Source organism: Filicampus tigris, chromosome 6 (genome assembly GCF_054856515.1).
Source record: "Filicampus tigris isolate MCC_2025a chromosome 6, RoL_Ftig_1.0, whole genome shotgun sequence".
NCBI lineage: Eukaryota > Metazoa > Chordata > Actinopteri > Syngnathiformes > Syngnathidae > Filicampus > Filicampus tigris.
In genome coordinates, this window is record NC_141222.1 from 20,343,657 (window position 1) to 20,370,322 (window position 26,666).

General features: G+C 41.2%; 3 protein-coding genes, 1 long non-coding RNA gene and 2 other non-coding genes across 10 annotated transcripts in view; 5 read left to right on the forward strand and 1 right to left on the reverse strand.

Moving 5' to 3' along the window:
- LOC147146173 (caskin-1-like) overlaps positions 1 to 2,366 on the forward strand; it is a 38,577-nt gene extending 36,211 nt beyond the window's left edge. For all 5 annotated transcript variants that reach the window (XM_086033422.1, XM_086033420.1, XM_086033423.1 and 2 more), the window contains one exon: positions 517 to 2,366. In XM_086033422.1, the coding sequence (XP_085889548.1) occupies positions 517 to 601 (85 nt within the window). In that variant the 3' untranslated portion in view covers positions 602 to 2,366. The remainder of the gene's footprint in view (positions 1 to 516) is intronic.
- Positions 2,367 to 5,676: 3,310 nt separating this feature from the next.
- LOC147146174 (uncharacterized) lies at positions 5,677 to 7,239 on the forward strand. The gene is made up of 4 exons (XR_015087215.1): positions 5,677 to 5,834; positions 6,512 to 6,587; positions 6,794 to 6,872; positions 7,068 to 7,239. It is a non-coding gene; the product is annotated as an uncharacterized LOC147146174 (long non-coding RNA).
- LOC147146175 (small nucleolar RNA SNORD60) lies at positions 6,623 to 6,711 on the forward strand. The gene has a single exon (XR_015087333.1). It is a non-coding gene; the product is annotated as a small nucleolar RNA SNORD60 (small nucleolar RNA).
- On the forward strand, positions 6,910 to 6,996 carry LOC147146176 (small nucleolar RNA SNORD60). Its single transcript, XR_015087332.1, has one exon. It is a non-coding gene; the product is annotated as a small nucleolar RNA SNORD60 (small nucleolar RNA).
- An 892-nt stretch (positions 7,240 to 8,131) lies between the features above and the next one.
- Positions 8,132 to 11,980, forward strand: LOC147146177 (guanine nucleotide-binding protein G(I)/G(S)/G(O) subunit gamma-13-like). The gene is made up of 3 exons (XM_086034487.1): positions 8,132 to 8,331; positions 10,046 to 10,160; positions 11,574 to 11,980. Exons 2-3 carry the CDS (start codon positions 10,063 to 10,065, stop codon positions 11,677 to 11,679), a joined length of 204 nt encoding a protein of 67 aa, XP_085890613.1. The 5' UTR covers positions 8,132 to 8,331; positions 10,046 to 10,062; the 3' UTR covers positions 11,680 to 11,980.
- On the reverse strand, positions 11,899 to 24,845 carry chtf18 (CTF18, chromosome transmission fidelity factor 18 homolog (S. cerevisiae)). Its single transcript, XM_086034486.1, has 22 exons — positions 24,640 to 24,845; positions 23,190 to 23,282; positions 22,962 to 23,085; positions 22,386 to 22,575; positions 22,201 to 22,293; positions 21,236 to 21,288; positions 21,008 to 21,155; positions 20,689 to 20,913; positions 20,359 to 20,456; positions 20,149 to 20,272; positions 19,751 to 19,887; positions 19,553 to 19,646; positions 19,372 to 19,470; positions 19,076 to 19,206; positions 18,212 to 18,326; positions 17,912 to 18,136; positions 16,042 to 16,191; positions 15,834 to 15,964; positions 14,019 to 14,163; positions 13,525 to 13,620; positions 12,740 to 12,809; positions 11,899 to 12,167 (listed from the first exon to the last, which is right to left on the reverse strand). The coding sequence occupies exons 1-22, from the start codon at positions 24,725 to 24,727 to the stop codon at positions 12,046 to 12,048; spliced, it is 2,751 nt and encodes a 916-aa protein (XP_085890612.1). The 5' UTR covers positions 24,728 to 24,845; the 3' UTR covers positions 11,899 to 12,045.
- Positions 24,846 to 26,666: the final 1,821 nt, after the last annotated feature.

Genomic DNA, 26,666 nt, shown 5'->3' on the forward strand with positions numbered 1-26,666 from the left:
TCACGAGTATTTATCTTACATTTAAACGGGTTTGTTCGTTTCTGAAGAAAACAGAACGTTGAGGCTCATGAGCAGAATTGACATTAACCATTTAAAATAAATAGTTTGGTATTATTTGCAAATATGTATAGTACATTGTTACGTGATTTTTAAAAAAAAAATTTTTGTAATTCGAGTTGACAGCTGACTGCACATTCCACTCACAATGAAATGATTACGTAACACAGTAGATACATTTTTGGTTCACTAGAGGTGGATGACTTTGATTTCATGAATATGAGGAGGACTCAAATAGACATTGACTATTTTACTTAAAGTAACCTTCAACCGAGCAAAATGTTTTTGTTATTGCAGAAATAAAATGTTATGCATACAAATAAAAAAAATATATATATATTCTTTTTTTTTTTAAATTTGGTTCAGATAAACGAAAACCAGTTGTCCAATTCAAATCAGTTTTCATTCCCCCTGTGCTGCTTCTGCACTAATTCTCGCTGCTCTACCCTCTCTTTCCAGCAAAAAGGCAACCGTGTCCATCCTGGATGACATTGGCAGCATGTTTGACGACTTGGCCGACCAACTGGACGCCATGCTGGACTGATCTCCCGAGTTTCGATGCCTCCCGCCCGTCCGCCGCCTTTCTGCGGATCGCGTCGAGAAACCTCTCCAGAGGCCGCAAAAGTGTGCGTTTGCACCCGTGTGCCCAAGATGGTGTCCTTCACTTGGGGCCCGCCACACACACACACCCACACACACACACACACTCACAGTACATGACCTGTAATGCTCTGAGCTGACTGAGAAGCACAATCATTCTCATCTCTTCAGACGAGAAGAAAATAAAAGCACATAGACACATGGAAAGGAGAGCGACGCAGACAGTCGAGTGTCAAAATAGACCATGTGCATCCCTGTCTCCCGAGGTTGCAGTTTTTCTGCTTCTCTTCTTCCATGCGGATGAAGGAGGGCGGTCCACTGAAGCTCCAGATGTGTGTGTGCGTCAGTGTGTGTGATGCGTTTCTCCGTTCATGTCGTTGTTGTTGCTGTTGTCGTCGTCCAGTTGCGAGCGCGTGTCGTCCTATAACGAAATGTCAGTGTCCTTCTTCCGATTATTCACACTCTACTTACTCCAATGATCGCAACGATGTGTGCCCGGAATTCCAGGGGCCCACCAAAACAGCAGAGGTGGGGGACTGGAGTCACTTGACTTGACTCGAGTCAGACTTAAGTCACCAATTTTAGGATTTGGGTCTTGTTTGACGAAAATTGATAAAAGACCTATCGTCGACTTGGTATTCACCAGACTCGACTTGACTCAGAATTGAACAACTACGAATGATTGTTAATTTCTAGAGAAAATACACACATTTTTTTTTAATCGTGAAAGGGAATGGCAACATGCAAAGTTTGCAAATAAGAAAAATAACTATGACATCTAACCCCTCAATTACAAAAAAAAAAAACACCAAGACTTTCCATTACCACAGTAACCTGAGACTTAAAAGTTAAGACTTGAGACTTACTTATGACTTGCACATGTATGACTTACTCCCACCTCTGCAAAACACAAACAAACATACATTCACATCCTATTTTAATCTTGCTGGTTGTTTTGGTGGCGTGTTTGCTCGGAATTGAAAATTACATGCACACATTATGCAAATACAAGCACATGGTGTATCCCTCTCGTCCCGCTGCAGTGAACAGTGTTTTTTCAAAGATAATCCTATATTTCAAAGGCTTTCTATGGTACATCCAGTATAGTTTGATAGACGCAGTGTCTGGGTGTTTGAGCTGTTAGAGCGCCCTCTGCTGTCGGTTAGTAAAACTGCCTCTGCCCCACCTTCAACCTAGTGTGTCAATGATTTGTTTACTCTGCATCTCTCTGTGCCTTGGTAGTGTTCTTTCATACTTATTCTGTTGTTGTTGTTTGCCAACTCATTTTTGTTTGACGCTCCCCGAGTTCCCTCATGAGTCACACGGTGTATCCATGTTAGAAGAAGAATTGTGGGTTTGACCATTGCGAAGCATTTTTGCAAGCCCTTCCTTAAGCTGTTATAAGTCACCTTTGATGACCCCCGGCCCCTCAGCTCCCAATTTCCACCGGCGGAGTCCCCCAATAAAGAGCCCACATGTATTTTTATGCCCTTTGGAAAAAGATGCAACAATATATTTGAGAGACAGATATATTCGAGTAATGACAATATTGATTATGGATCAGAGGCGAGCTGATCAAGTCTGTACATTTATGGCTGAATGTGTTGTGAAGGCTGTTGTGCCACAGTCGGGTCTCAAGGTTGTGTTTTCTGCTGTGACGATGCATTCCTGTACAGATGTGAACAGAATAAATGTAAGGATTAAACTTGTGCACTTTTGGGGCTGTAATTCACTTGCTTGAGCAGTTTTTATTATCCATTTGGATGACCATCCCTTTCATTGTGCATAACAGCAAAGGTGAAAAAGACATGCACAAAGATAAGGCTAATTATGTTTTGTTATATATTCACTAGGACTGCACAATTAATCAAATTCAGATCAACATTGCAATGTACTACAATGCAATTTCCAAACACAGAGGCTGCAATTTGAGAAAAAAAAAACTGCTTCGTTTTTATATGTAATTTATTTATACAGAGTGTAGATTAGTGCTTAAGAAGTGCAACCCACATGTTGACATATTGTTTCATTTAACAAACGTAAGTGATAAAGCCACATATTTAATGACTCATGTTTACGCCGCACTTATGCGGTAGAATTTTGTGAATTTATAGTGAACGCTAAGTCAAAGTGTTACCAATTCTAATTGAAACAGATAGATAAACTGTGTTTCATATTAGTTCATGGTTCATTTGACTTTATTTGGGCGTAAACATAACCTGAAAGACCAAAACATTTATGTAGAATACATCTGATATTGTTTATTGTAATTAATATTAATTCATTGCTCGTGTTTATGATTTTTTTAAAAATACATGGGAAGAGGACCTAAAGAAAATAGCCTATTAAAACGCAATTGCAATATTACTTTAGCAACAACGAAGGCTAAGCACAGCATTTGAAAAATATTCATCATTGGTTAACAATATTTTATTCAATAAATGTATAAATATGAATATGTTACTGTTACAGCAATAACTGACCGGGATCTTAAGTAACATCTCTCTCTGAAATCGGCTAGAGTTACCCCTCTTTCTCTGGATTTGAATGTAAAAGTCAGAGTTTCAGGTTTAGCAGACTCTTGAGTTTTCACTAAACCTGATTTTTTTAACAGGACCCCTGGTATCACCAACCTGGTGCCCCCATAAGTAGCCCGTGATCCTGTTCTAAAAATAACTTGCCAGTGATGGGACATTGTGATTTATTTCCTAGTAATGTTGTAGAAATGATCATTTGAAAATGTGACTTCCAGATAGTTCCAGAAATAAAGTCTGACAGTATATCCATATTTTCATTGATCTGTTTCCTGTTTGTGTTTCCTATCTTGTTAATCAGAGTATGCCGGTAAGTAGCTGTACTTTTAAAAAGGTTAGTGACCTCAGCCCTTTACTGACTGGTTGTCAGACGTTTGCATCCGGGCACTTAAAACAAACAACAATTCACACTCTCATTCACATTGAAGGGAAATTTTAAGTCTTCAAGGAACCTAATATGCATGTACAGTGCTGCTTAACCTGAGCTGCTTAACCTGTTCAACCTGAGCCTGAAGCTGGGCAGGGTCCCCCAGCTATGGAAAACATCCTGCCTGGTCCCGGTGCCAAAGACCCCCCACCCGAAGGAGCTCAACAGCTTCAGACCGGTGGCGCTGACGTCTCACCTGATGAAGACCCTGGAGAGACTGGTCCTTGTCCACCTGCGCCCCCTGGTGAGCTCCTCAATGGACCCACTCCAGTTCGCATACCAGCCTGGCATCAGTGTGGATGATGCCATCATCTACCTCCTCCACACTTCACTCTCCCACCTGGAGAAGGCGGGGAGCACTGTGAGGATCATGTTCTTTGATTTCTCCAGTGCTTTCAACACCATCCAGCCCACCCTACTGGGAGACAAGCTGGAGCGGGCGGGGGTGGCGCACCACCTCACCACATGGATCCAGGACTACCTCACAAACCGGCCACAGTATGTGAGAACACAGGACTGTGTGTCTGACGTGCTCCTCTGCAGCACGGGGGCCCCACAGGGAACTGTCTTGGCTCCCTTCCTGTTCACCCTCTACACCTCGGACTTCAACTACAACACCCCTACCTGTCACCTGCAGAAGTTCTCTGACGACTCTGCGATTGTCGGCCTCATCACAGGCGGAGATGATCGGGAGTACAGAGAACTTACTCAGGGTTTTGTGGATTGGTGCCAGCAGAACCGCCTCCTGATCAATGCGGGGAAATCCAAAGAAATGGTGGTGGATTTCGGTAGGCGCCAGCACTCTTCACCTGCACCAGTGAATATCCGGGGAACAGATGTTGAGAGAGTCTCAACTTACAAGTACCTGGGTGTTCATCTGAACAATAAACTGGACTGGTGCGACAACACAGACGCCCTCTATAGGAAGAGTCAGAGCAGACTCTTCCTACTCAGGAGACTGAGGTCTTTTGGGGTTCAGGGGACACTCCTCAGGAACTTTTATGACTCGGTGGTTGCATCGGTCATCTTCCAGGGAGTGGTCACCTGGGCAGGCGGCGTCTCGGCCCGGGACAAGAAGCGGCTGGACAAACTGGTCAAGAGGGCCGGCTCTGTCCTGGGCTGCTCCCTGGACTCTGTGGACTCGGTGGGGGACAGGAGGATGTTGGCCAAGCTGTCATCAATGCTGGGCAATCCGGACCACCCCCTCCAGGGCACCCTAACAGCACTCCATAGCACCTTCAGTGACAGACTGTTACACCCTCGCTGTGCAAAGGAGAGATTCCGCCGTTCCTTCTTGCCTGCTGCTGTCAGACTCTTTAACAAGAACATTGTGTAGTCTCTACAAACTGGCGGTCATTAGTGCAATTGTGCAGTCCTGCACCTGAGCTCGTATCGTGCAATACCCAATATTCCCCACTACTGTAATACCGTGCAATACTCAACATTCCCCACTACTATTAGTCTAGTTTTATTTTTATCCAATGCTGTTCCTTACATTTCACTACAGCACTGCAGCACTGTCACTTAGAGTATTTTTTCCTCTGTACTATGTACAGGCCGAAATGAGTGTTCCTCATATTTTTTATGTAGATGTAGGTTGGTGTGTATACACATGTGTATATACACATGTTACTGCGTATATCTACATAGGTTTGATTCTAAATGTTTGCCGTCAATGTTATACATTAATGGCCACATTATGCCGCCGCCCCTGTGTGACCTATATCTTTGCTACTGTAACAACGAAAATTTCCCCACTGTGGGATCAATAAAGGCATTCTTATCTTATCTTATCTTATGGTTCGTTTCGATTTACAGTACTTCGCCATGGGAACGCAACTCCGTTATAAACCGGGGACATCCTGTATAATTTATAATACAGAAATATATGCATACGTGTAAATATACCGAATAAACTAGGAGTTTTAGGGTGACGTATGAAACAAAAAAATGTATTTTGCTCTAGTATTTCCTATTTCTCGGACTCGAGTGGACGGGAGGGACTTCCGCTTCCGGTTGAATCTTTGCCCCCCCCCCCTCCGTTTCCGCTCTCTTTCCTTTCCTGCTGCCATGGAGGAGAATGTGGACGTGCTTTCACGTGTCTTTCTTCGGATGTATTTAATACCAAATAATGGCCGAGAGGGTCCAAATAGTTTCCTGTTTTACCTTTCGGGGTTTTACCTTGATCTACAGAAAAAGAACATAACATAACAGAGGTGAGTTTTTGCTTTAACACGCTTCTTAGTTCGACACCACGTGGCGTCTTGCCATGTGCGCGACCCAGAACAAGGTTGGATTAAGATCGTTAAAACGATTTCTAATTTTAAAATGTCGTATTGTTGTTATAAAGTGAGTGCTAAATTTGACAATTTCTGTTGAATTGACCGTTGGATGAAAATTTGCGAGCAGTAACCAAGGAGCCTTCTCCATTCAATTGAACTGTTTTATATAATAGACCTTATCGAAATGTGGCTAAAAATAAGGAAAAGGCAATACTTTGGACAATTAAAGCAGATAAAAAAACGATTAGTGGACGCAAGTCCGCCCTTTGAAAGGAGGTCCTCGGTTTACAACGAATTTGTACGCAAGTCGAAACATGCCAAGTAAGTACAGTAAACAGTTTTAAAAACAATTAAATGCTATCGACATGAAAAACGGTAAGTTACAGAAGTTAGCGTTCCGCCTTGTGTTATGTTCCGTTCATAACCTCGCTCTGTCCGTAGCGTCGTAAACCGAGCACCCCCTTTTATGCAAATGATCCGGCGATGACAAATTAATTTCTGGCGCATATGACAGCTGATTTATGACTTGATATTATAGTTTATCCTGAGTCTTCATTACTGTTTTTAATAAATTGTGATACATTTTGTCCCTCTGTTTATCTTTTACACAGAATACAGCATGAAGTAAAGGTTTCAAAGAGCCTCTGGTCTAAGTGAGAACGCATTATTGGCAGGATGCGAGACATGGTGAGGTTTTAATATACACAGTCAGTGATTTCTTTAGCCGATGATGACAAATCAATTAACTTTTCTGACACCTACTATGACAGCTGACCAACAGCTTGTGATTCTATTTTTCATTCTGAGGCTTCATTACCATTGTTAAAATGTATAATGCATTTTCAGTAATCTCATTCATTCTTATTTCTGTTTTTTTTTTTTGTTACCAATAGTAACATGCTGCTAAGGTCATAGTAAAGAGGGGCTGGCCGGAGTTGAGGACGCATTTCACCTGATAGGATGTCAGAGCTGGTGAGTTTATAATAGAACTGACAGTGGGCCTCCTATTAGCCGGTGATGACAAATCAAATTTTTCTGACACCTACTATGACAGCTGAACTTCAGCTCATGATTCTAAGTTTTTAAACTGAGGCTCATAAACTCAATGTTGGACAACAGCATCACTTAAAATACAGGTGCTAATTTCTTTCCCCCCACCCCTCACAGGTGACAGTGTCTCAGCGCTCCTCTGGGTTTTCAGGCCACTGCTGAATGTTGACCAAGAAAACCGTCTGCTCTGCTCATGGAAGTCGGGCTCCCGCACTTGATGCTTAAACCCCTTGTTGTGTTTTTTTTTCCCCTCCAGTTTTGCATAAAGCATCTTTGAATATCCTGAAAAGTGTCTTAAGTTTCATTTATTAGTTTTTCAAACTTGTCGACTCATTCACTGTTAAAACAAATAAGTGTAAAAGGGAGCCTGGGAGCAACAGAACCAAGTATGGTGTGGCCTTGATTTTGGATATGTAATTTTTACAAAAGGTCATTGTCAGAGGAACAATAAAGTGATGTTTTAAGACATGTCTTTACTTGAATTGGGTGGAGTATAATTTTAAAAAATACATACGAGAACCTTTAGTCCCAGAATGGGGCAAAAAATGCACAATTTATTTAACCGTTAGACATTCTCATTTGCAAACCTGACCTGGCTAAAGAGTGAAACTACAATTAAATACATAAACTGCAGTAGCACAGCAGGCCAAGCAGCTGACTATATCCCCTTGCTAATTACTTTTTAACATGTTACATGCATTTTTAAGATACTCTTGAATGTACTGTATCAGTGACAGTATGTAAAGTAATGATACTATTTTGTGTGTCAAGCTTCTCCAGGCACCTTCTGGAGGATCGAATCACAATGCAATTACGACCTTTTTATTTAAACAAGACTATAATTGGTATATGTTATATTTTTCACATTTTAAATTTCATTAGTAGTTTGACACCTGCTTGTCTTTTTCACAGCGGACAGTAAAATTTCCCTGTGGGTTATTAGAGTACAATATATCAAAATAGGTATCGTGCGTAAATCGCTATTTTCAGTCTCCTGTATAAAGGAGTTTAATCGCATGAGTACTTATTGCAGAATCTACTTTAATTCCTGTCCAAGTAAACCTCACAAACGATTAACAAGTCAACATGGCCTGATTCATCGTCCTCATTTGCGTGCGCGCGCCTCACGTTTGCATGCAGGTGCGCGCACGCTTTGCCAGTCAAAGCAGGCGGGCGCCACGCCCCTTCAGTCCTCCTGCATCCATTCGCAAACGCAGGGGAGTGCCCAACACACACATACACACACGTCGCATCCTCCTCACCATCACCCACCTCTTCTCTAACCGGGACCAGACTACCGGAGCGACGTCAGAGCTCAATACCGGCCATCCTGCTTCGTCTTCGCCCCTCATCAGCTGCTGATCACCGGGCGGACTTTCCGGTAGGCCCCGATGCTCGAATGTACACTTCAAATCAAACCGATCGAAAATTATGCGTCTTAATGCAATGATTATTTTTTTAAGAGTGGGGGTGGGCAGCGTACATTGGAAGGGGTCTCATTTAGTGGAGCGGCTGGCCGTGACAGGCGCACGGAGGGGCGGATGCTGATGGAGGACGCGAGTCGACCTACTTAGACGGGATCCATTAAAAAGATGAGGGGGGGGGGGGGGGTGTTGGTGGGAAAGAGATCCGCCATCTACGGTTCCTAAACGGGGTCTCGGGCGGTCTCTTCCGGATTTATAAGCCGCATCCCGGCAGGGTGGGGCACGCAAGATGAGAGGCTCCCTGAAGTGAGCGTTCGATGCTGTTGTGTACATGATAAGTGCGTTCCTGAAACATTTGGTTCTTCCGTACTCTCAAAACGTTCAGTGAGACAGTTCTGAATGTTTAGCAGAGGCGGCAGAACCAGGGGAGCACTGGGGGTATCTCCCCCCAAACAAGGTTATTTCACAAAAAATAATGAAATACCTAAACCTAAAATTGAAAAAAAAAAGAGATCATTTTGTTAATGAAATTAAATAAAAACAAGACTGATTTACAAAAAAACAATAACATCTTCTAAGACAACCAGAACAGTCCAGTTGAAATGGATTCAATACCCTGACTTATAAAACTAACTATAATTATGGCTAAAAGGTTTTTCATTTTCATCCATGTCAATTAAGTTCATAGATGTTTTTGAAATTTATTTGAAATGTATTTATTTTGGTGTTATTGTACAGCCATTCAAAAGGTGAAGGGTCAAACAGCTTTTTTGGAATTGTGACTTACTTGATTATTTATTTCAATCAAGAAAATACTCCATATATAATTAAATAATAAAACTAATAAAAACTCAACTAAAATGAAGCATTTTTCACCCCCCCCCCCCAAAAACCCTACAAGTAATAAACCATCTCTAAAAATGAGTAAAAATGAAAAATCAAGTCAAAACAAAATGAAAAACTATATGGCCAATGTATATATATTAATATTACCAGCACATTTCTTAAACCAAAATATGAAATATTTGAAAAATTAGAAGCAATTCGAAAAAAAACCAATGTAATTTTCATATTCAACGACATCAAAATGTCCTAAAAGCGTTGAAACCTTCTTGTCACCAAAGTGTGTGTTGACCTCTGTAATCATTTCATCATTCAGAGTCATTGTTTAATTTGAAATTGTCCAAATGCTGTGATGTAAGCCTCTCAACAGTAAACATTCTCAGATTTCTGTAGTCCTTCACAAAACCAGACTGATTCTCTTGTGTTTAATCAAAGTAACCGATTTGTATATACAACTACTTCTACTTTGGAAAACGATGACATTTTTTCTCTATTTCCTGATCTGTTCAATCATAATCATTGTACAGGTATGTGAGTGTGACTGTTTAGTTGTCTTTGTGCCCTGTGAATGGCTGATGACCAGTCGAGGATGTCTTCCCTACAGTCAACTTGGACAGATCTTAAAACTGAGCATTATGAATTTCTGATTTAAAAAAAAAAAAAAGTGTATCGCTCTCACTAGATTGATTGCGTAGGTCCCTACTGTGTCTTTCTGCATCAAACAAAGAAACATCAGTAACACTGTCGCTCTTTTAAAGACTACTATTGATGTGAAAACACCAGAGTGGCTTCAATAATGCTCCCTTTTCCATTTTGTTGTTCTGGTAGCGCCACTAATATCGACTATGGATGACTTAGACGTTCCCCAGATGCGGAGGGAAGTGGAATCGCTTCAGTATCAGCTGGCCATAAACAGGGAGAAGTCATCCATCACAGTCACTGAGTGAGTGCAGACAACACGCACACTAAAACATTCATGTACGGAGCTTCGGACATGGCACGGGGAATTGTTTTTAAATTGTGGCCACAATATAGATTCAATGAGTGCATAAAATGATCATTTGTGGTTATGAAATATGAATATCATACACAGTAGGGGATCCCCAGGGGGGACTTCATCTACTGTAAGAACATGACAAGAACACGCAGAACACCTAATGTTTTGCTAGTCAAACTTGGCTGTAACAATTTTGCTATCCTGGGTAGCAGCTAGAGGCTGAACTCTGATTGGACCCCAACCGCCCCCCCAAAAAGTAAAAAAAAAAAAAAAAATCCAGATTTTATTTTGTGCAACCATCCGATGAAAATCCTACAAAAAAAAAGGATGTCTCAAACACAGATCAAAAAACAGAGCTGGGCATCGTCCCTCCGCCCCTGAGTTTCCGTCCTGCATATTTAATCGAGCCGCGTGGTCCCAATCGGTCGGAGTCAGCCAACCGGCGTCGAGAACGGACTTAACCAATACCACGTCACACCCAGGTGCCACACTTCTCACACGCGGTCGAGTAAGGATGAATAAAAAAATAAAAGAGTGTTGTGTACCTTGCGGTCCTACAGCCATGTGCCCCATATTCTTTTTATTTCACCGACATTCTCAACGCCGATTGGCTTTCGCCAACGAGGGACGGGCCGGGACCACGTGAGTCGATTAAATATGCAGGACGGAAACTAGGGCGATGCCCAGCTCTGCCAAAAAAAATACTATCAATGACCTAAACTTAACAACACTACCAAGATTCCACCAGAAGGCGCCACAGTAACAATTTTATTGCTATCGGGTGCACTTCACAACCTTTTCTTGAATGCCGGGAAAACAGCAAAACGCATCAACACAATGAGCACACTCATGCAGGAGCTGCTGTTGCCCACAGCTCACGCCCAGACATCACGTGACAACTCACCGGGCCCCGCCCCTTAAAGGCACGTGCATGTACAGACACTACAGAATGTACAATATTTTCTGTTTCTTATTATAGAGCCCGACCTATGGACTTTTTTGGAGGCAGATTTTAGCAATATTTAGCAGAAAATAATTATACAGTATATACAGTATAATACTTTGCTCATCAGTGGCCCTCGGCGGCCATAGTTATTAAACACACAAATTAACATTCCGTGTGCAGATTTGACCTATTTCCCGTCAACAAATTCACATTGTGTTCATGTCGTATGCATTTCATGGCCACAATTTAGCATTTTCGGGCACACGTTACAGCATATCTATATTGTGGCCACAAGTCATGTCTGGGGTTGTGTAGTCACACCACACATACTCATCTTAAATCGTAGCCAAGTGCCGCCGACTCCATTCTCTACAGTCAAGTGTGATGTGCCTAAAGTGCACATTTTTGTTCAGGCTGGTGAAGTGGATCGAGAGCTGCGTGTGCGAGGACCCGTTCCTGAACCCCGAGCTGATGAGAGCCAATCCGTGGGTGGAGAAGGGCAAGTGTGTGATCCTCTGATGATCGCGCTCACATCAAAATACATCTCCACACAGTCAATGCACGGATGCACCACGAATTACTGGATGTGCACTCACACAGTCATGCTGCACCAAACACACACACACACACACACACACACTACTGCTATGACTATTTATTTGTTTGGATTCTTTGAATGCTCTTATTTTAAGACTGCTGTGTGTGTGTATGTTTGAGTGTGCACAGCACAGCGCCAAGTAGCTTTTTAGATGTTTGTTTTTATTGGCTCTTTACACTGTCAATCAAAAATAAAGACTGTTTAGAATTTAACACAACCAAACTGGTGGCATACTTTTGTGATTTTGATGGTGGTGTTTGGAGGTGGGGAGGGGGGGGGGTGTTGAGCTACAGGAGTTCCCGGATGTAAATGTTGCGCCGCACGGCGTTGGACATGCCCTCGTTGAAGCGGAACCAAACGTCGCTGTTGCCCACCGCCTTCCCCATGGCGAGCACGGCGCACTTCTGGCCTGCAGAGACAAAACGAGAGGATTTTTTTTGAAGATCTTGTACAACATCCCTCTGGATCTGCCGGCTTATTTCTACTGTCCACTAGGTAATAAGCAAACTAAGCTAGGTAGGAGGTTCTCCCAAAAATACAAACATAAAAAAAAAAAATGTAACACTTGCATTGGTAATAGTTAAGTATAGAAGATGCAGTGGTAGACTTTTATTTTATTGGTGTTGTAGCTGCTCTTGATTTTTTAAAAATCATCCATCCATTTTCTAAGCTGCTTATGAGATGCCATTTTTGGCTTGTAGCACTCACAATGCCTGCCAGTTGATTTACTCAATTTCAGAGAGTACCAGCTTTATTTCAGGAAAAGTTCATTTGAGAGGAGGCCTTTATTTTTGCAATTGTAAGTCTATTATTTAATTTCTAAACATGGCACAGGAGACTTTTCACTTTTTAGCCATTTACTGAATGCCAGGAGTACAGAAAATCACACGTCACATGCAACCAAACAGGCCCCGCATGCCAGATGAAGATTTCCCATTGCAAAGCAAACAATACCATGCAGCGGAAACGCGTTTTCGGTACCTGTGTCTGAGGATGACGGTGCTGTCGGCTGTTTGGGTGCAACAGGGCGACCGAAAAAGTCCACCGCTTGCTGTTAGGATGTAAAAACATTGAGAAGTTCAAGGGGCGTCTGCATTAGAAAAATTATAATAATAGATATACAAAAAAAACTATCATATGTGTTAAAACTGAACTGAGGCTATATTCAAATCTCACTAGCGGTTTTAAACTGTTAACTCAATCAGACATCAGAACCTAAATAAAGGTCAATAAATGCTTCATGTCTCATTAGCCTAATTTAAAAATTGCACCATGCGGGACTTAATCCCAGTTGTGTCCAATTGTCCTCATTTCTATTTAAAATGAGAGCAATGCTACTCACTTGCACCACCTACAGGCAGCAGCTGCCACCTACACATCACTACTTCAACGGACAAATGAAATATGCAAAAAAAAAAAAAACACTTTGAGAATAAATCTACTGGGGAACATCAAATAGGCATTTTCACTGTATTTTTTCTCATACATACAAACATACACTTATATAATTTATTAGTATTTATTTTATTTATTTATAAGGGTCCTTGCAGCGTTCACTGCTCAGGCCCTAAAAAACAAAAATATTAAACTCATGAGTGTCTGTAAGATTTTTCAGCCATAGGGTGAATGGTATTTTTTCACGTTGTATTCACTATTAGGATTCATTTTTTTGTATTCATAATAATCTACCTGTTATTATATTTAATACAAAAACGTAACAAATACAAAGAACTACAAATACTAAACTTGTGTCTTAAGTGTCTCACCCTGGTCTCCACTGTGGTCTGCTTGACAATGTTCTCCAACCTCTGATGATGATTCCTGCTTGGTTTGGGAGCAGCGTTTGTTTTCGCTGCCTCTTTCTGCATAACACACACACATACACACAAAAAGAAATAGTAACTAATTCTCGACAAGTGAGTAAAAATAGGATACGAATTGGGGCCCAACCAATTAGCCAAAGTGAATGAAAATCCAAAACTGCCAATTTTTGACAACAACACATTACAAAATAACAAAGATGACAGTACCCCCCCCCCAAAAAAAAATACATACAAATAATAAATACAAAATTATTTTAAAATGTACTAGCCACACATGCACAAGTAGAAACCTTAAATTTGCTGGCACTGTCTCAAATTTTAGGGGCAAAATACCAGAGGCAGTCTGGATTTTATGATGACAAATATCGGAATCAGCAGCAGCCTCAAAAAATCCATATCAGTCAAGCCCTAATAACAATAATAAAAAAAAGTGTCACCACTGCGGGGTTCCGCTGTAACAACAGCTGCTCGGCCCTCCTCATCTTCTCCTGCTCCATTTCTCGGCTGATGGTTTGTTTGGCCTGATAGGTCAACTGGCGACGCGGAGGCAGGCCCGAGAACCTCACCACCTCCTCCACACGTCTGCAGACACGTGTACACAGTGTGAACAACTACACGTATATGGAAGTGCACCGAGTATAGTTTACAATCTTGAGGGGAGAAAAAAAAAAATCTTCCACTTTTCATGGGTTATATATCCATCCATTATCTGTACCGCTTCTCCTCACAAGGGTCGCGGGGCGTGCTGGAGCCTATCCCAGCTGTCTTTGGGCAGTAGGCGGGGGACACCCTGAACTGGTTGCCAGCCAATCGCAGGGCACACAGAGACAAACATCCGCACTCACAATCACACCTAGGGGCAATTTAGAGAGTCCAATCAACTCACCATGCATGTTTTTGGAATGTGGGAGGAAACCGGAGTGCCCGGAGAAAACCCACGCAGGCACGGGGAGAACATGCAAACTCCACACAGGGAGGCCGGAGCCGGGATCGAACCCACGACCTCTGAACTGTGAGGCGGACGTGCTAACCAGTCGACCACCGTGCCGCCGGGTTATATAGTACATCTAAAATCAAACCTGGGTTTAATCATTCTATAAAAAGATAATCCTCTTAGCACCGATCACCATTTCCACCCCCTTCAAACTCAGCACGTACTCAATGCACGCCTGCTTACAGCCTATAAATATCACGACATCAATCAATGTAATGGTGTGCTATTTGTTGCATATTTTCACAAAACTGACTTGCTGGCATACTGTATTGAAGCTGTTGTCCCGTCGCATAACCCAAAAGCTCTTGAGCTTTGAGGGCAGAAACGGAGTGACGTTCGCCTTCAGGATTTTCTGGGAGACAGAATCCTTTGTTCCATTCGTCACAGCCAATCGTCCAGGTTATGAAGGCACAAAGCAGCCCCAGACCATCACAGTGCTACCACCGTGTTTGACTGTTAGCATGATGCTCTTTTTAATCAAATGCTGTTTTTACGCCAGATGTAACGAGCCTCATAAGTTCCAAAAATTTCAACTTTTGCCTCGTCAGTCCACAGAATATTTCTCCAAAAGTCTTGGGACTCATCAATGTTTCCTGGCTAATGTTAAGGCAACCTTTTATCTTTTTTTTGTCAGTAGTGGTTTTCCCCTTGAAAATTGCCTAACTTCTTTCTTATGGTTGAGTCCTGACTTTACTGAGGTCAATGAGGCCTCCAGTTCTTTGGATGTTGTTTCTGGACTATTTTGTGACCTGTTTGGCGAGTCGTCATTGCACTCTTGGGGTAATTTTGGATGGACGAGCACTCCAGTAAAGTTTTATCACTGTTAACAGTTGTCTTCAATTGCGGATAATAGCAATGACATGATTTACTGCAGTCTCAAATATTTGGAAATTTGACTATCACTTTATGATGCGGTGTTTAATTATTAGATCTAGTAGCCAACTTCACTTTGCCTGATAGGTGCGATTTATGTAGTTTCTTGATTCAAAAATCTGTTGGTAATAAGGCCAGAGTGTGGCCAGTGGCACTGAACTCTGACATTTTTCACAATTTTTAGCATCCATACACGTTGTGTATTAACGTGTGTGTGTGTGCGTGTATACCAAGGTTATGATAGTAAAACAAATGAAACAAAACTAAAAAGTAACAAACCCTGCTCCAAAAACTAAAACCGAATTTAAAAAACTAAACTCTAAATGAAATAACATCTTACTATAATGAAAAATCCCAAAGTATAATAATCCTGGCATGTACTCACGGCTCCAGGATGTAAGTATACTGGCCCTCCGGCGTGCGGTCCTGCCGGTACGAGAGGTTGTATGCCAACATGGTATCGATCAGCTCGCACATCTGCTCCTTTTCTCTGCGACTGAACAGCTGCGGGTTCACCTGGAGGACATGCAGGATTTTATTGATCCGTATTTGTCACGGGGAGCGACTTTGGGGAGCTTCAGCTATATACGAACGGGGCGCAGCTTGGGACAGATGATATCAAGGAGCAGCGTGAGAATGTCCAGGGTGAGGTTAAGATGGCTGATCCTGGTCCTGATGCTGGCCGGAATGTCAGACAACATGGTGGACAGAGCATTCCTGGTGCTCTGGAGATGAGCGGTCGCCTGCAGAGGACAGCACAGCAATTCACGAACCATGTGGAAATTAACACTGATGTTAACTCTGAGTACCACTACAATTTTCAACGTGAAAAATACAGTGCGTGTAGTGGGCCCAAGTGTCAAGATTTATTCATAAAAAAGAGTATGCTTGATAATGTTAGATTGCAACCCCCTGCAACATGATGCACAGCTCGTTTGAAGATGGACTCAAGGCAAAACATTTCTTTGAAATAATGTATTTTATGTGCCTCCATTAGCATAAACACAGTGTTCTGATTGATATTGCGTTTGTGGAACACAAATTAAACAGAAAAATACATCCACTTCATCAATCTAAGGGTGCAGCCAGTTTATCCTGTACTGCCCTCTGCTGTCAACTGAAATTGGCATCAAAGTGCCCCCTGGCTCGTGTTACGAAAGACACGGCTCACCTGTTTTCTAGGTCATGTGACGTTTGCAATGTCAAGTTTCTTTCTAGGAGCCGCAGGACGAATAACTAAAGCATCAGTTTTATCCTCTAAAACAGTCCTCATCAGTTCTCAACTGATGGGTCGGGACCCAAAGTGGGTCGCAGACCGATTTGGGTGGGTTGCGGACGGCAAGTAAAAAATGACATGTATTTATATTCTGAGTTTTACAAAACAGTACTAAGGCACATCAAGTTAAACAAATTCATTGTCATTCTTAACTTCTATAAAATGGGTCGCAATTTGCAACAATAGGAGATGCTGCTCCCAGGGTCACTACAGTTTAAAAAACATTCTTCTAAAATGCATTTAAAAGGAGTATCAATCAGGATGTGGTGATCAGAGGAAACAGAAAGGTAGAGCTGAGTGTCATCAGCATAACTGTGAAAACTGATTCTTCGGCTTCTGATGACACGACCAAGAAGCAACGTGTATAAATTAAAAAGTGTTGGACCTAAAATTGAACCTTGGGGGACACCACAATCCAACCCATAACTTTCTGACAAGGAGTCGTCATCCATGTTGACATAACATTTTCTGCCAGTGAGGTAGTATCTAAAAAAGTTCAAAGCATACATGAAAGGCTTCTCGCATTGTGCAGCCTGATTAAAAATTTTGTGGTCTACTGTATCAAAGACTGCACTCAGATCCAGTAAGATCAGAATATACAAGTTTCTCAAAAAGATGTGTGCAACTGTGCAAATTCAAGTTTGACATTTAATTCAGTGATTCTTTCGCATACAGTACTACTAGTGGTACTGGTACTGTCTGCAATAATGCCCACATATGGGCATTTCACTATTTGTGAATTTACCTAGTTGTGTTTTATTTTATTATAAAAAAAAACCCAAAACAAAAAAATAAACTCACCGATTCAATTTTTGTGCTCTCTCTGAAACATTCTAAGATGCCACAAGTTAGTGCCAAAGCCCCTTCTAAATAGGAGAGTACCGGGTAGTACAGTTGGTCCAAGGAAAAATGTTGAAGTCCTAGATCTCAACTGATAGGAAAGCTTTTTTATGTCACGGTAGCTTAGTTTAGCCTGTTTTTTTTTTGTTTTTTTTTAACGGAGAGTCTTTGCCACACTTGCACACGTTCTAAATCAGATTATCTCGTAGCCATTTATTTCAACGGGTAATTTCATAAATTGACGGAGTCTGAAATATTAACTTGTATTATATTTACACTCTCAACTATTGATGTAGGCATCCATATCTCATCATCTGTATGCTCTCTATCCAATAATTGAGATTCACCTCCTGCTGGCTGTGTGGATAGCTGATGCGCGGCACATGCGGGTGTGCGAACAGGAAGTGATAAGCGACGGACAGGAAGGGCAGGTACTTCATGAGAATAAAGTTCTGCCCGTGCATGATGACTTGGTTGAGCCGGTCGGAAAAGACCATCCAGTCCAGAGCGTCGCACACGCTGTGCAGGTTGGGATCTCGCACTCTCATGGACAGATAGTTGTCGTACAAACCCTAAGAAAAGGAGAGCGATCCATCTCAGGATATTACCGGTGTAAAAAATGCATTATAATATGGTACGTCAATTACCTGAGAAACTTTTTCATATTCTCCACTAGATGAGGCCAGGTCAAGTATGTGCTGGAACCGCTGACTGCCGCCTCCTGACCCAGGGACTTCCTCAAACCGCTCACCAATACGTTTCCTAAAGAAATATATACAATATATTTGTTATAGTCTATTCTGTTAAATTCACAATTTTGGGGGTGCCAGGAACTAGAAAAAAAATCTGATTAAGATCTGTGCAAGGGATCAGATTTAAGAACCTTTCAATTACGTTCAATGTTAATTCTATGTTTAATTTTTAATGGGTGTGGAAAACTGATTATTTGGACAGCAAAGGAATCAGGAAAAATCCTAAACTATTATTACCCTTGTACATACTCAAAATCATGACTTTATGACTCATTAAATAAAAATAAAAATGAAGACTACAAGTCCTGTAATGGAGAAATGAGACATTCTCTTCTAAATTAATTCAGGCCAAAGTGAAGGATGAGATTAAATGAAAATATAGAAAAAAAAGTCTCACATACTTTATTAGCCAAAACACCATCTACGTCTACTCGAGGAGAAATGAACCATTCAATCAATCAATCAATCACATTTTATTTATATAGCACTTTTCATACATAAAAATGCAATTCAAACTGCTGTAAAACATTCAAAACACAACATAAAAAGAAGACCCATAAACTAATAAAAGTACCTTAAAATCGAACCAACCACTGTACCAACCAAATGGATTTGGTGGACTTATATGAAGAAATTTGAAAAACTGGCTGAGATTTATTTTGTCATTTGTCGTGGAGAGAGAGGGAGAAAAAGAGTGCCTTTTCTCAAACAAATAATTCACACTTGTCACAGACGTGGCTTTAAATGGAGCTACAGTACCGTTTAGTGCGTGGCAACTGGAAGATCTCCTGCCACAGATGGAACAATCCTTTGTTTTGGTCCTTCTGGCCCACAGACACACACTGGATGATCCTGGTGTTGAGCCTCTTGTGGCCTCGGCCGAAAAGGAACTGAAAAGAACACAGTGCTGCCTTGATTTACGAATTTAATTCGTTTTGTGACCACGTTTGCATCTCAAATCGTGAAGTTCACTTAAACCATTTAGTGCTGTGGTTTCATTTATCTTCAAACCTCAGCACTGAGATGTTTGACATACAAAGTAGATGCACTCTTACCTGGAGTGTGTTGATGCAGGACCTGATGTCATGATCTGTTTTCTCACACAGTAACATCAGCGCGCCCGTGTCTGCCTTCATCCCCTGTCGGAGAGAGATCTGCAAAAACCGAGAACACAAAAGCGTGGTTACGTAACTTTTTGATGCGTTAAGCAATTTGGTGAGTGTGTCTGGCGTGTACCTCAGCCAGTCTCTGAGCTAGACGGGAAGGCTGAGTCTGGGGGAACGTCAGGAGGAAGGCCTGCTGCCTCAGCGGCCTGAGAGCGGGAACGTAACTGACCAAAAAAAAAAAAAAAAAAAAAAAAAACTATAAAAACAAACTCCTTGCTTCATGCTACTGTTTAAACTTAAGAGTCGTTTTGGAGTTGTTGTTTTTTACAGGTCGTTACAGATGCAGATGATAGGTCGCAGGAGAATGGACTCTTTCTTTTTTTTTTTCTTTGTAGAATCGGCACCGGCCTCGGCACTGTGTCCGTCTTTCCTGTTCAGGGTCGCTAACAAAATGTTGATGGCAGCCTGTGGAGAAAAACAAAATATATACAAGATAGTTTTTTTTAAGTTGTACTTTTTCTTTTGTCTTAGACTGCAGACGACAATATGTCCTGATGTGGGTATTCAATTAAACACCTGTTTGGACAATAAGTATTTGTGCACATTACACATCACAACACAATCAAATTAGAGCCAGTACAAAAGACGATAATGCTCCATTTTAAATCATACTGTCAGAGAGATATTAATTTAACATTATGTTTACTATTACAGTCAAACACGTACTGCTGGGGCGCCGTCAATTTCGTCAATAATGAGGCAATTTGGCCTTTCACTGGCTCCTAAAACGGACTTCATCTGCGTAGCCGTGTCAATGCGTTTCTGGAACACCTCTGCACTGCGATCGTCACTGCACACAAACAACAACAACAACAAAGTCAGCACAGGAATGACTCTAAACATAAGTTGTTGGCACTGACTGTTTCCGCCTCGAACCTGGCGTTGATTTCCACTACATTGTAACCAGCATGCTTTGCAATAACATGAGCCAAGGTGGTCTTCCCCAAACCTGGAGGACCGGACAATAATGCCACCTAGAGAGAGGGAAAGTTTTTGGAATTAATGACTCAATGGAATGGGCATGTGAACAAATGTAGTTATTGAGAGGTTCTGAGCTAAACTGATTCAAATACAAAAGCTTACGTTATGCCAAAAATGGTGTGAGTAGAATACCAGAAATCATTTATTGAGACACGAGGGTAATGTTTTTTTTTTTTTTGTAGTAGCGACTCATTAAGATCGCCTTGTTCGATAACATACGCTTACCTTAAATTTAGGCCGTTTGTACAGGTCCAGTTCGGCTTCCAGTATCTCCTCAGTCATCTCCATCTTGCTTTTGAAGCGATTTGGATTCTGATTGGCTTGATTGGGTTTGAATGACGTTTGCACGGGGGCTTGTCTGTCGGGCCGCGCCGGGCGAGACACCCTCTCTTTTCCGAAAACCACGGTGTCCCACAGCTTCAGCCACTTCAGCAGACAACGGTTGGTAAACTAAAAAAAAAAAACATATTGTCACTGATAGCCAAAGACGTTTCATTGATGTATAGCGTGGAGGTGTGAGAGTACGGACATGAACGTGTCATACATCATCACTGAGCAGCTCGGTGTAGTGCCGAGGAGAAAATCTATCAACCCAGAGTCGATAGCTTCGACCCTCAGAGTCTTCCGGATCTCCTTCTTCTTTCCCTTCCTCCTCTGTCATTTCAGGCTCAACCAAGACGTCATTCACACTGCTGGAATATTATACAATGCAACATTCAAATTAAATGCAGGGAATCAAGGTTGTGTGAAAAAAAGCAGGGTGATGAAGTACCTGGCCAGCAGCTCTGTGAGGCGCTGTGCCTCCTCTACAACGTGCTGGTGGCGCTGCAGTTTGAAAGAAAATTCATTGACATCCATCACATCTGATGACATTATGTTGTCCCTTCTGTATTGTTCAGGGATTAGTATAATTGTCAAATTGACGTTGTTAAATGATGTATGCTATATTATTTATCATCAAATTTACATGGTAGATGTTTATTCATAAAGTCATGTCATTTGTCATGCCATTTGCCTTTTTTTATTAATCAGTATGAGCAAACTACACTAATTAATAAAAAGAGGGAAACTCTTTTGTGCGCACAGATGTTTTTTTTTTTATTGTGCCACGTTTTCAGAGTCTGTGCTTTTTTTCTTTTTTTAAAAAAAAAACTTTTATAAACTACTTCAGTCACCAATTTGATTCAGTACTTCTACTATTACCAAGGTTTTTTTTTTATAAACACAAGTGTCTGCACTTCAAAAAAACATTTTTTTTTCAAGAATATGTTCTATGCAAGACCACTAGTTGAAACAAGGCATTCTGATAAATATTGCGTTTGTGGAATAAGAGTTAATCCACCCGTTTTTAGCCATCTCCGGAGGCGGCCATTTTGTCACTTCTGTCGACTGAAAATGACATCACAACTGCTCAGGGCTCAGGTAACGACCAATCGCAGCTGACCTGTTTTCTGAAGCTAAGCCGCGATTGGTCGTTACCTGAGCAGTTGTGATGTCATTTTCAGTCGACAGAAGTGACAAAATGGCCGCCCCCAGTGATAGCTAAAAACAGGTGGATTTTGCTGCTTAACTCATATTCCACAAACGCAATATTTATCAGAATGCCGTGTTTGGGCCTGCTTGGAATACAAATTCTTGAAAAAAATATGTTTGGGTTGACTTCCCTTTAAGTACAGAGTGCGAGTAGTTTTGCCACCTCTGTTGCTATCTGCCACAATCAAGGGATAATCTACTCACTCGGTCTTCCTCTTGCTCTCTCAGCACACCTACTGGCACAGCGAGCAGCCCCAAAGAACCCTGAGCGTCTGGTACTATTCTGCAGTCTGCCACCTAGACCCAAAGGACCTCATTTACTAAGATTTAGTTAATGATTTACGATTGACATGTTGCACTTTTGCTTCAGTCATAACGCTTCAATCCACCCTCTCTGCTTCGGTGTCCTTCTGGCGGAGGTAGACGCGAATCCCCGAAGAGTCGGTGACGGTGACATAGTCGCCTTCCAGTGGGGGTCTTCTCAGCACACGTGACTGCGTTGCCACGGCAGCAGGTTGCCTGGGAGACTCTGTGATTGTGTCAAATCCACTGATATCCAGAATAGCAGATGAGGAAGACCTAGAAGGCAAACAATGCGTTTTACTTTTGATTCTTAATTGCTACTTCTAAATACTGTGTTCGAATACTGATCAACAAGTGTCATTATTATGGGGCAGGGTCCACCATGTTTCTTATTTAATGTGATATGATTATACTGTATGTACCAAGTTACAGTTTTACAGAACAGTCAGCACACTTTGATTCCTTTTTACTATTGTTAGCCTTTTGCGTCGCTAAAATTGCCAGTTTCTCGCACACACGGTGAGCTGGGATAGCCTCCAGCTCACCCATGACCCTAATGTGGATGAGCACTTCTATAGAACAAGGATGGATATGATTTATATTTTATGCATACATTATATTTTTAAAAAACTCATGTAATTATTTCCCACCCAGTTCTGTACCTGACTGTGTGAGGTGGTTCATAATGTTCTGGAGATGTTGGCGGTGTGATGTCATCACACTGCACAGAGTTGAATAGTCGCTTCACCACACCTGTGTCCCGCTTGTGACGCTTTGCTGTTGGAGCTTGTAAAGAAAAAAAAAAAAAGGAAAAGGAAAGAAAAGAAGAAGGTCAGGGTGCAAATGTACCAACTAGAATATTAAACAGTCTTCGTGGAATGCAAACTCACTGATTTGCTGATCAGACACCTGCTGGTTATCTATGTGCAAGGTGTCATCATTTGAACTCCGCCTCTGAAGCGTCACAGGCTTGGAGGATTGCTCTAAAAATACCAAAAAAACAAACAATTATAATAACAAAGTTCCATGCATGAACCTAACTTACCAGTTAGGTATATACCGTATTCGGGATGGCTCAGTGCCACTTTTTCATACCCGATGCTGACACCAATACAGTACTTCAGCCTCGAGGATCGGCCAATTCCGATCCAATACCAATATGATTCTTTTTGTCGCTCTATAAGTTGTTAATAGTACATGGACTTAATTTGCTTGATACTGACATCTAAAAACAACACATTCACTGTACAACTATACTGGTCCAATAAAGAAAGAAGGAAAACACACTGAAATTAACTGCTGTGACTTTATTAAAATGTAAAGCTCACATCTGATATATGTAACAGCACTGTAAACACAGCAGACCCAGCGGCACCATTCAAATGTTTGAAATAAAATAAAAGCACAATTTAGCGCAAATATTTAAACTGAATAATCCCAGTGTATAAACAGAAGTCCCATCATACAACAATGACATTGCGAAGCTGAAATAAATAATTTTCTGAATTAGAAAATAAATTATTTTGGGATAATTGAGTTGGGGTTTATGTATTGGATCAGACTATTTCTAATAAAAACAATCCGATACCGATCCTGTCATATTGGCCTGGATCGGACTCAATACCGATCCAGTGGTTTGGGTTGGACCATCTCTAGTATTTATACAGACAGACAGATACATTGGTACTTTATTTATTCGGTGAGGAAAATTAGATATTCGACTAAGTAAGATAATGGACTGATGTATGTATGTATGTATGTATCTACAGTACAATGCAGTGCAGTTACAACAACAATAAACACTTTAAAGTATCCTGGTGTCCAAACACTGCTGAGCCCTAAAAAAAATTGAATTACTCATCACAAAATGGCTATAGAGTGGACCCCCGCATACAACCACAAATTCACATGTCCGCAGATATTTTCCAAATTAAAAAAAATATATATATTTTTTGTGTTTATGTGTTTTTGGTGTGTTTTTTTTGGGGGGGGGGGGGTGAAGCAACCCCCATTTATCGTGAAAAAGAGGTTTATCATCGTATTAATAAGTATTTTTTTAGGGTTCGTTTTTTTTTTACATTTAAATGGGGAGTCCATTGTGCTAGAGTAGACCGTATCGTATAAATGTTAAAACAAACAAGAAAAAGGTCGGGAAAAAAAACTTTAATAAATGCTACATAAGCAAACGTACTAACAAGCGACAATGGAAGAACAAGAAAAAGGATAAGGCTGTCCACATTAAACCGGAAAAATAAATGTTGTAGATATGAATATTTGTTATGTTTGGAAAAGAATCAACAGTACTGCTTGACAGCATACAAGCCTTGTTTATGTCCTCACTTTCCAACTGAGCCAGTGCATCCAGTTCGTCGGCGAACTGCTCCTCGAAGTCGTCCTCAATCTCAAACATTTCGTCATATTCATCCATGGCTGCACCACTTCAAAGTACACCAAATATGTTTAACTTTTTGAAAAACTCAATACTGTTCACGACATCAACATCAAGGCTTGATTATTTCCCGGCATTTTTAACTCGCGACGCTCCGTTTCCGGGTTGGTGGAGCTATCAGGTCAATGATTGGTTGTCACAAGTTTTCTTTTCCGGGTTATCGTGCAACGCGGAAAAAAAATAAAGATAGAAATAGTAAGTTATGCAGTGCAAATGGAACAAAGTTTCGTTCATTATCCAATTCCCGTCCATGTACTAAGATTTCGAATCTTATGAATCACAAAGGCAAACTTTCACAAAAGACAGCTTTTGCATCTTTTACTTTAGACTTGCTGGCAGAGGGCGCTGTTCTCAACACATGAGTGTCTATTTTGTGGCGCGTTGCATCCAATGTTAATGTACTACCACCAAATAGAATCAAATGAATAAAAAAAATCACAAAATTGACACCGAGTAGCTGGTTGGGAACAACTAACTTGATGTTTTGATTGACAGAAGCTACTTAAGCTACACTATGAAATGTAATCAAACCCTTTTCATCAGAATTGCAAACCCAAATGGGAAAATATCAAGCAACTCAAACTAAAAATTACTTTTAAGTTAAGGTCACCAAGAAATGTGTTACCAGGTTATCAATAAAGCTGTGGTGAAAAATAATGCAAATTCTACTACCAACATTTTCTAAAAAGTTTTCTCTGTCAGGGTAACCAATCATCTCATCATCACTTTCTACACTTTGTTCTACATGTACCTAGACGTGCATACATGTGTGTGTAAAAGAGATTAATGGTGATGATGATGCATGTGGCGTCAGGGCGCCCCCGTCACCACCATCTGCTCCTCGGTTCGGAAAAACAGGCCACCCAGGGTTTTTTGTATGTGAGATGCTGAGTTAATTTCACACCACGGAGCATGGATCGAGATGTGAAGTCAAACTCTCTTGCATGAATGTTCCCTGTGGTGCACTTTGTTGTAAACCTTTTGGATTTGCATTTGTGGTTAAACTGAAGATGAAAGTGTGCACCACACTGTGACCTCTATATTGAACGATTTGATACAGATACCTGTATTGTTGTATGTTGTATGTACTGTATATTAACGGGCGGAATCCTTGCACCTCTAAAATCATCACTTTTCAGGAGACTCCAAAAGCAATAATGTATGCTCACCTGTTTTCTGAAACTGAGCCGTGATTGGTCGTTACCTGAGCCCTGAGCATTTGTGGCTTCATTTTCAATCGTCAGAATTGACAAAATGGCTACCCCCTGAGATGTGGGTGGATTTTGCTGCCTAACTCATATTCCACAAACGCAATATTAATCAGAATGCCGTGTTTCAACGAGTGGGCCTGCATAGAACATATTCTTAAAAATATGTTTAGGTGGATTTCCTCTTTAAATCTCAATGGCTGGTATCGGCAGCCTTCACAACTAGCCGATACATTGAAATAAAGGCATGATACGATACCTGGTATCCGTACTCGCCCATCCCTATACAATGCTTCTGTATGTCAAAATGTTACTTAATATATGGCCTGTGCAATTACAAATTGTGACAATTTGACTTGGGAACTGATTGATTCCTATTCACATTTCCTACAGGCGAATAAATGGCTCGGAAATTAGAACATTTTGGAAGTCAACAACGGATCGTCAACCATTTTTGAGACTTCACGATACATCAATGAACGTTTACGTCCATGGTTGAAAAAAATGATTCAAACACGCACTACTTCCAATAGTACACACACACACACACACACACGCACCCACACACACACTGTGACTAACTCCACTTGACACTTAACAGCACATGTTTGTGTGTTTAGACGCTAATGACTATACGCTTGTCACACAGCCAATGATTGACTATCAGTGTGTGTGTGTGTGTATGGGTTTGCGTGAGTGTGTGGACTACG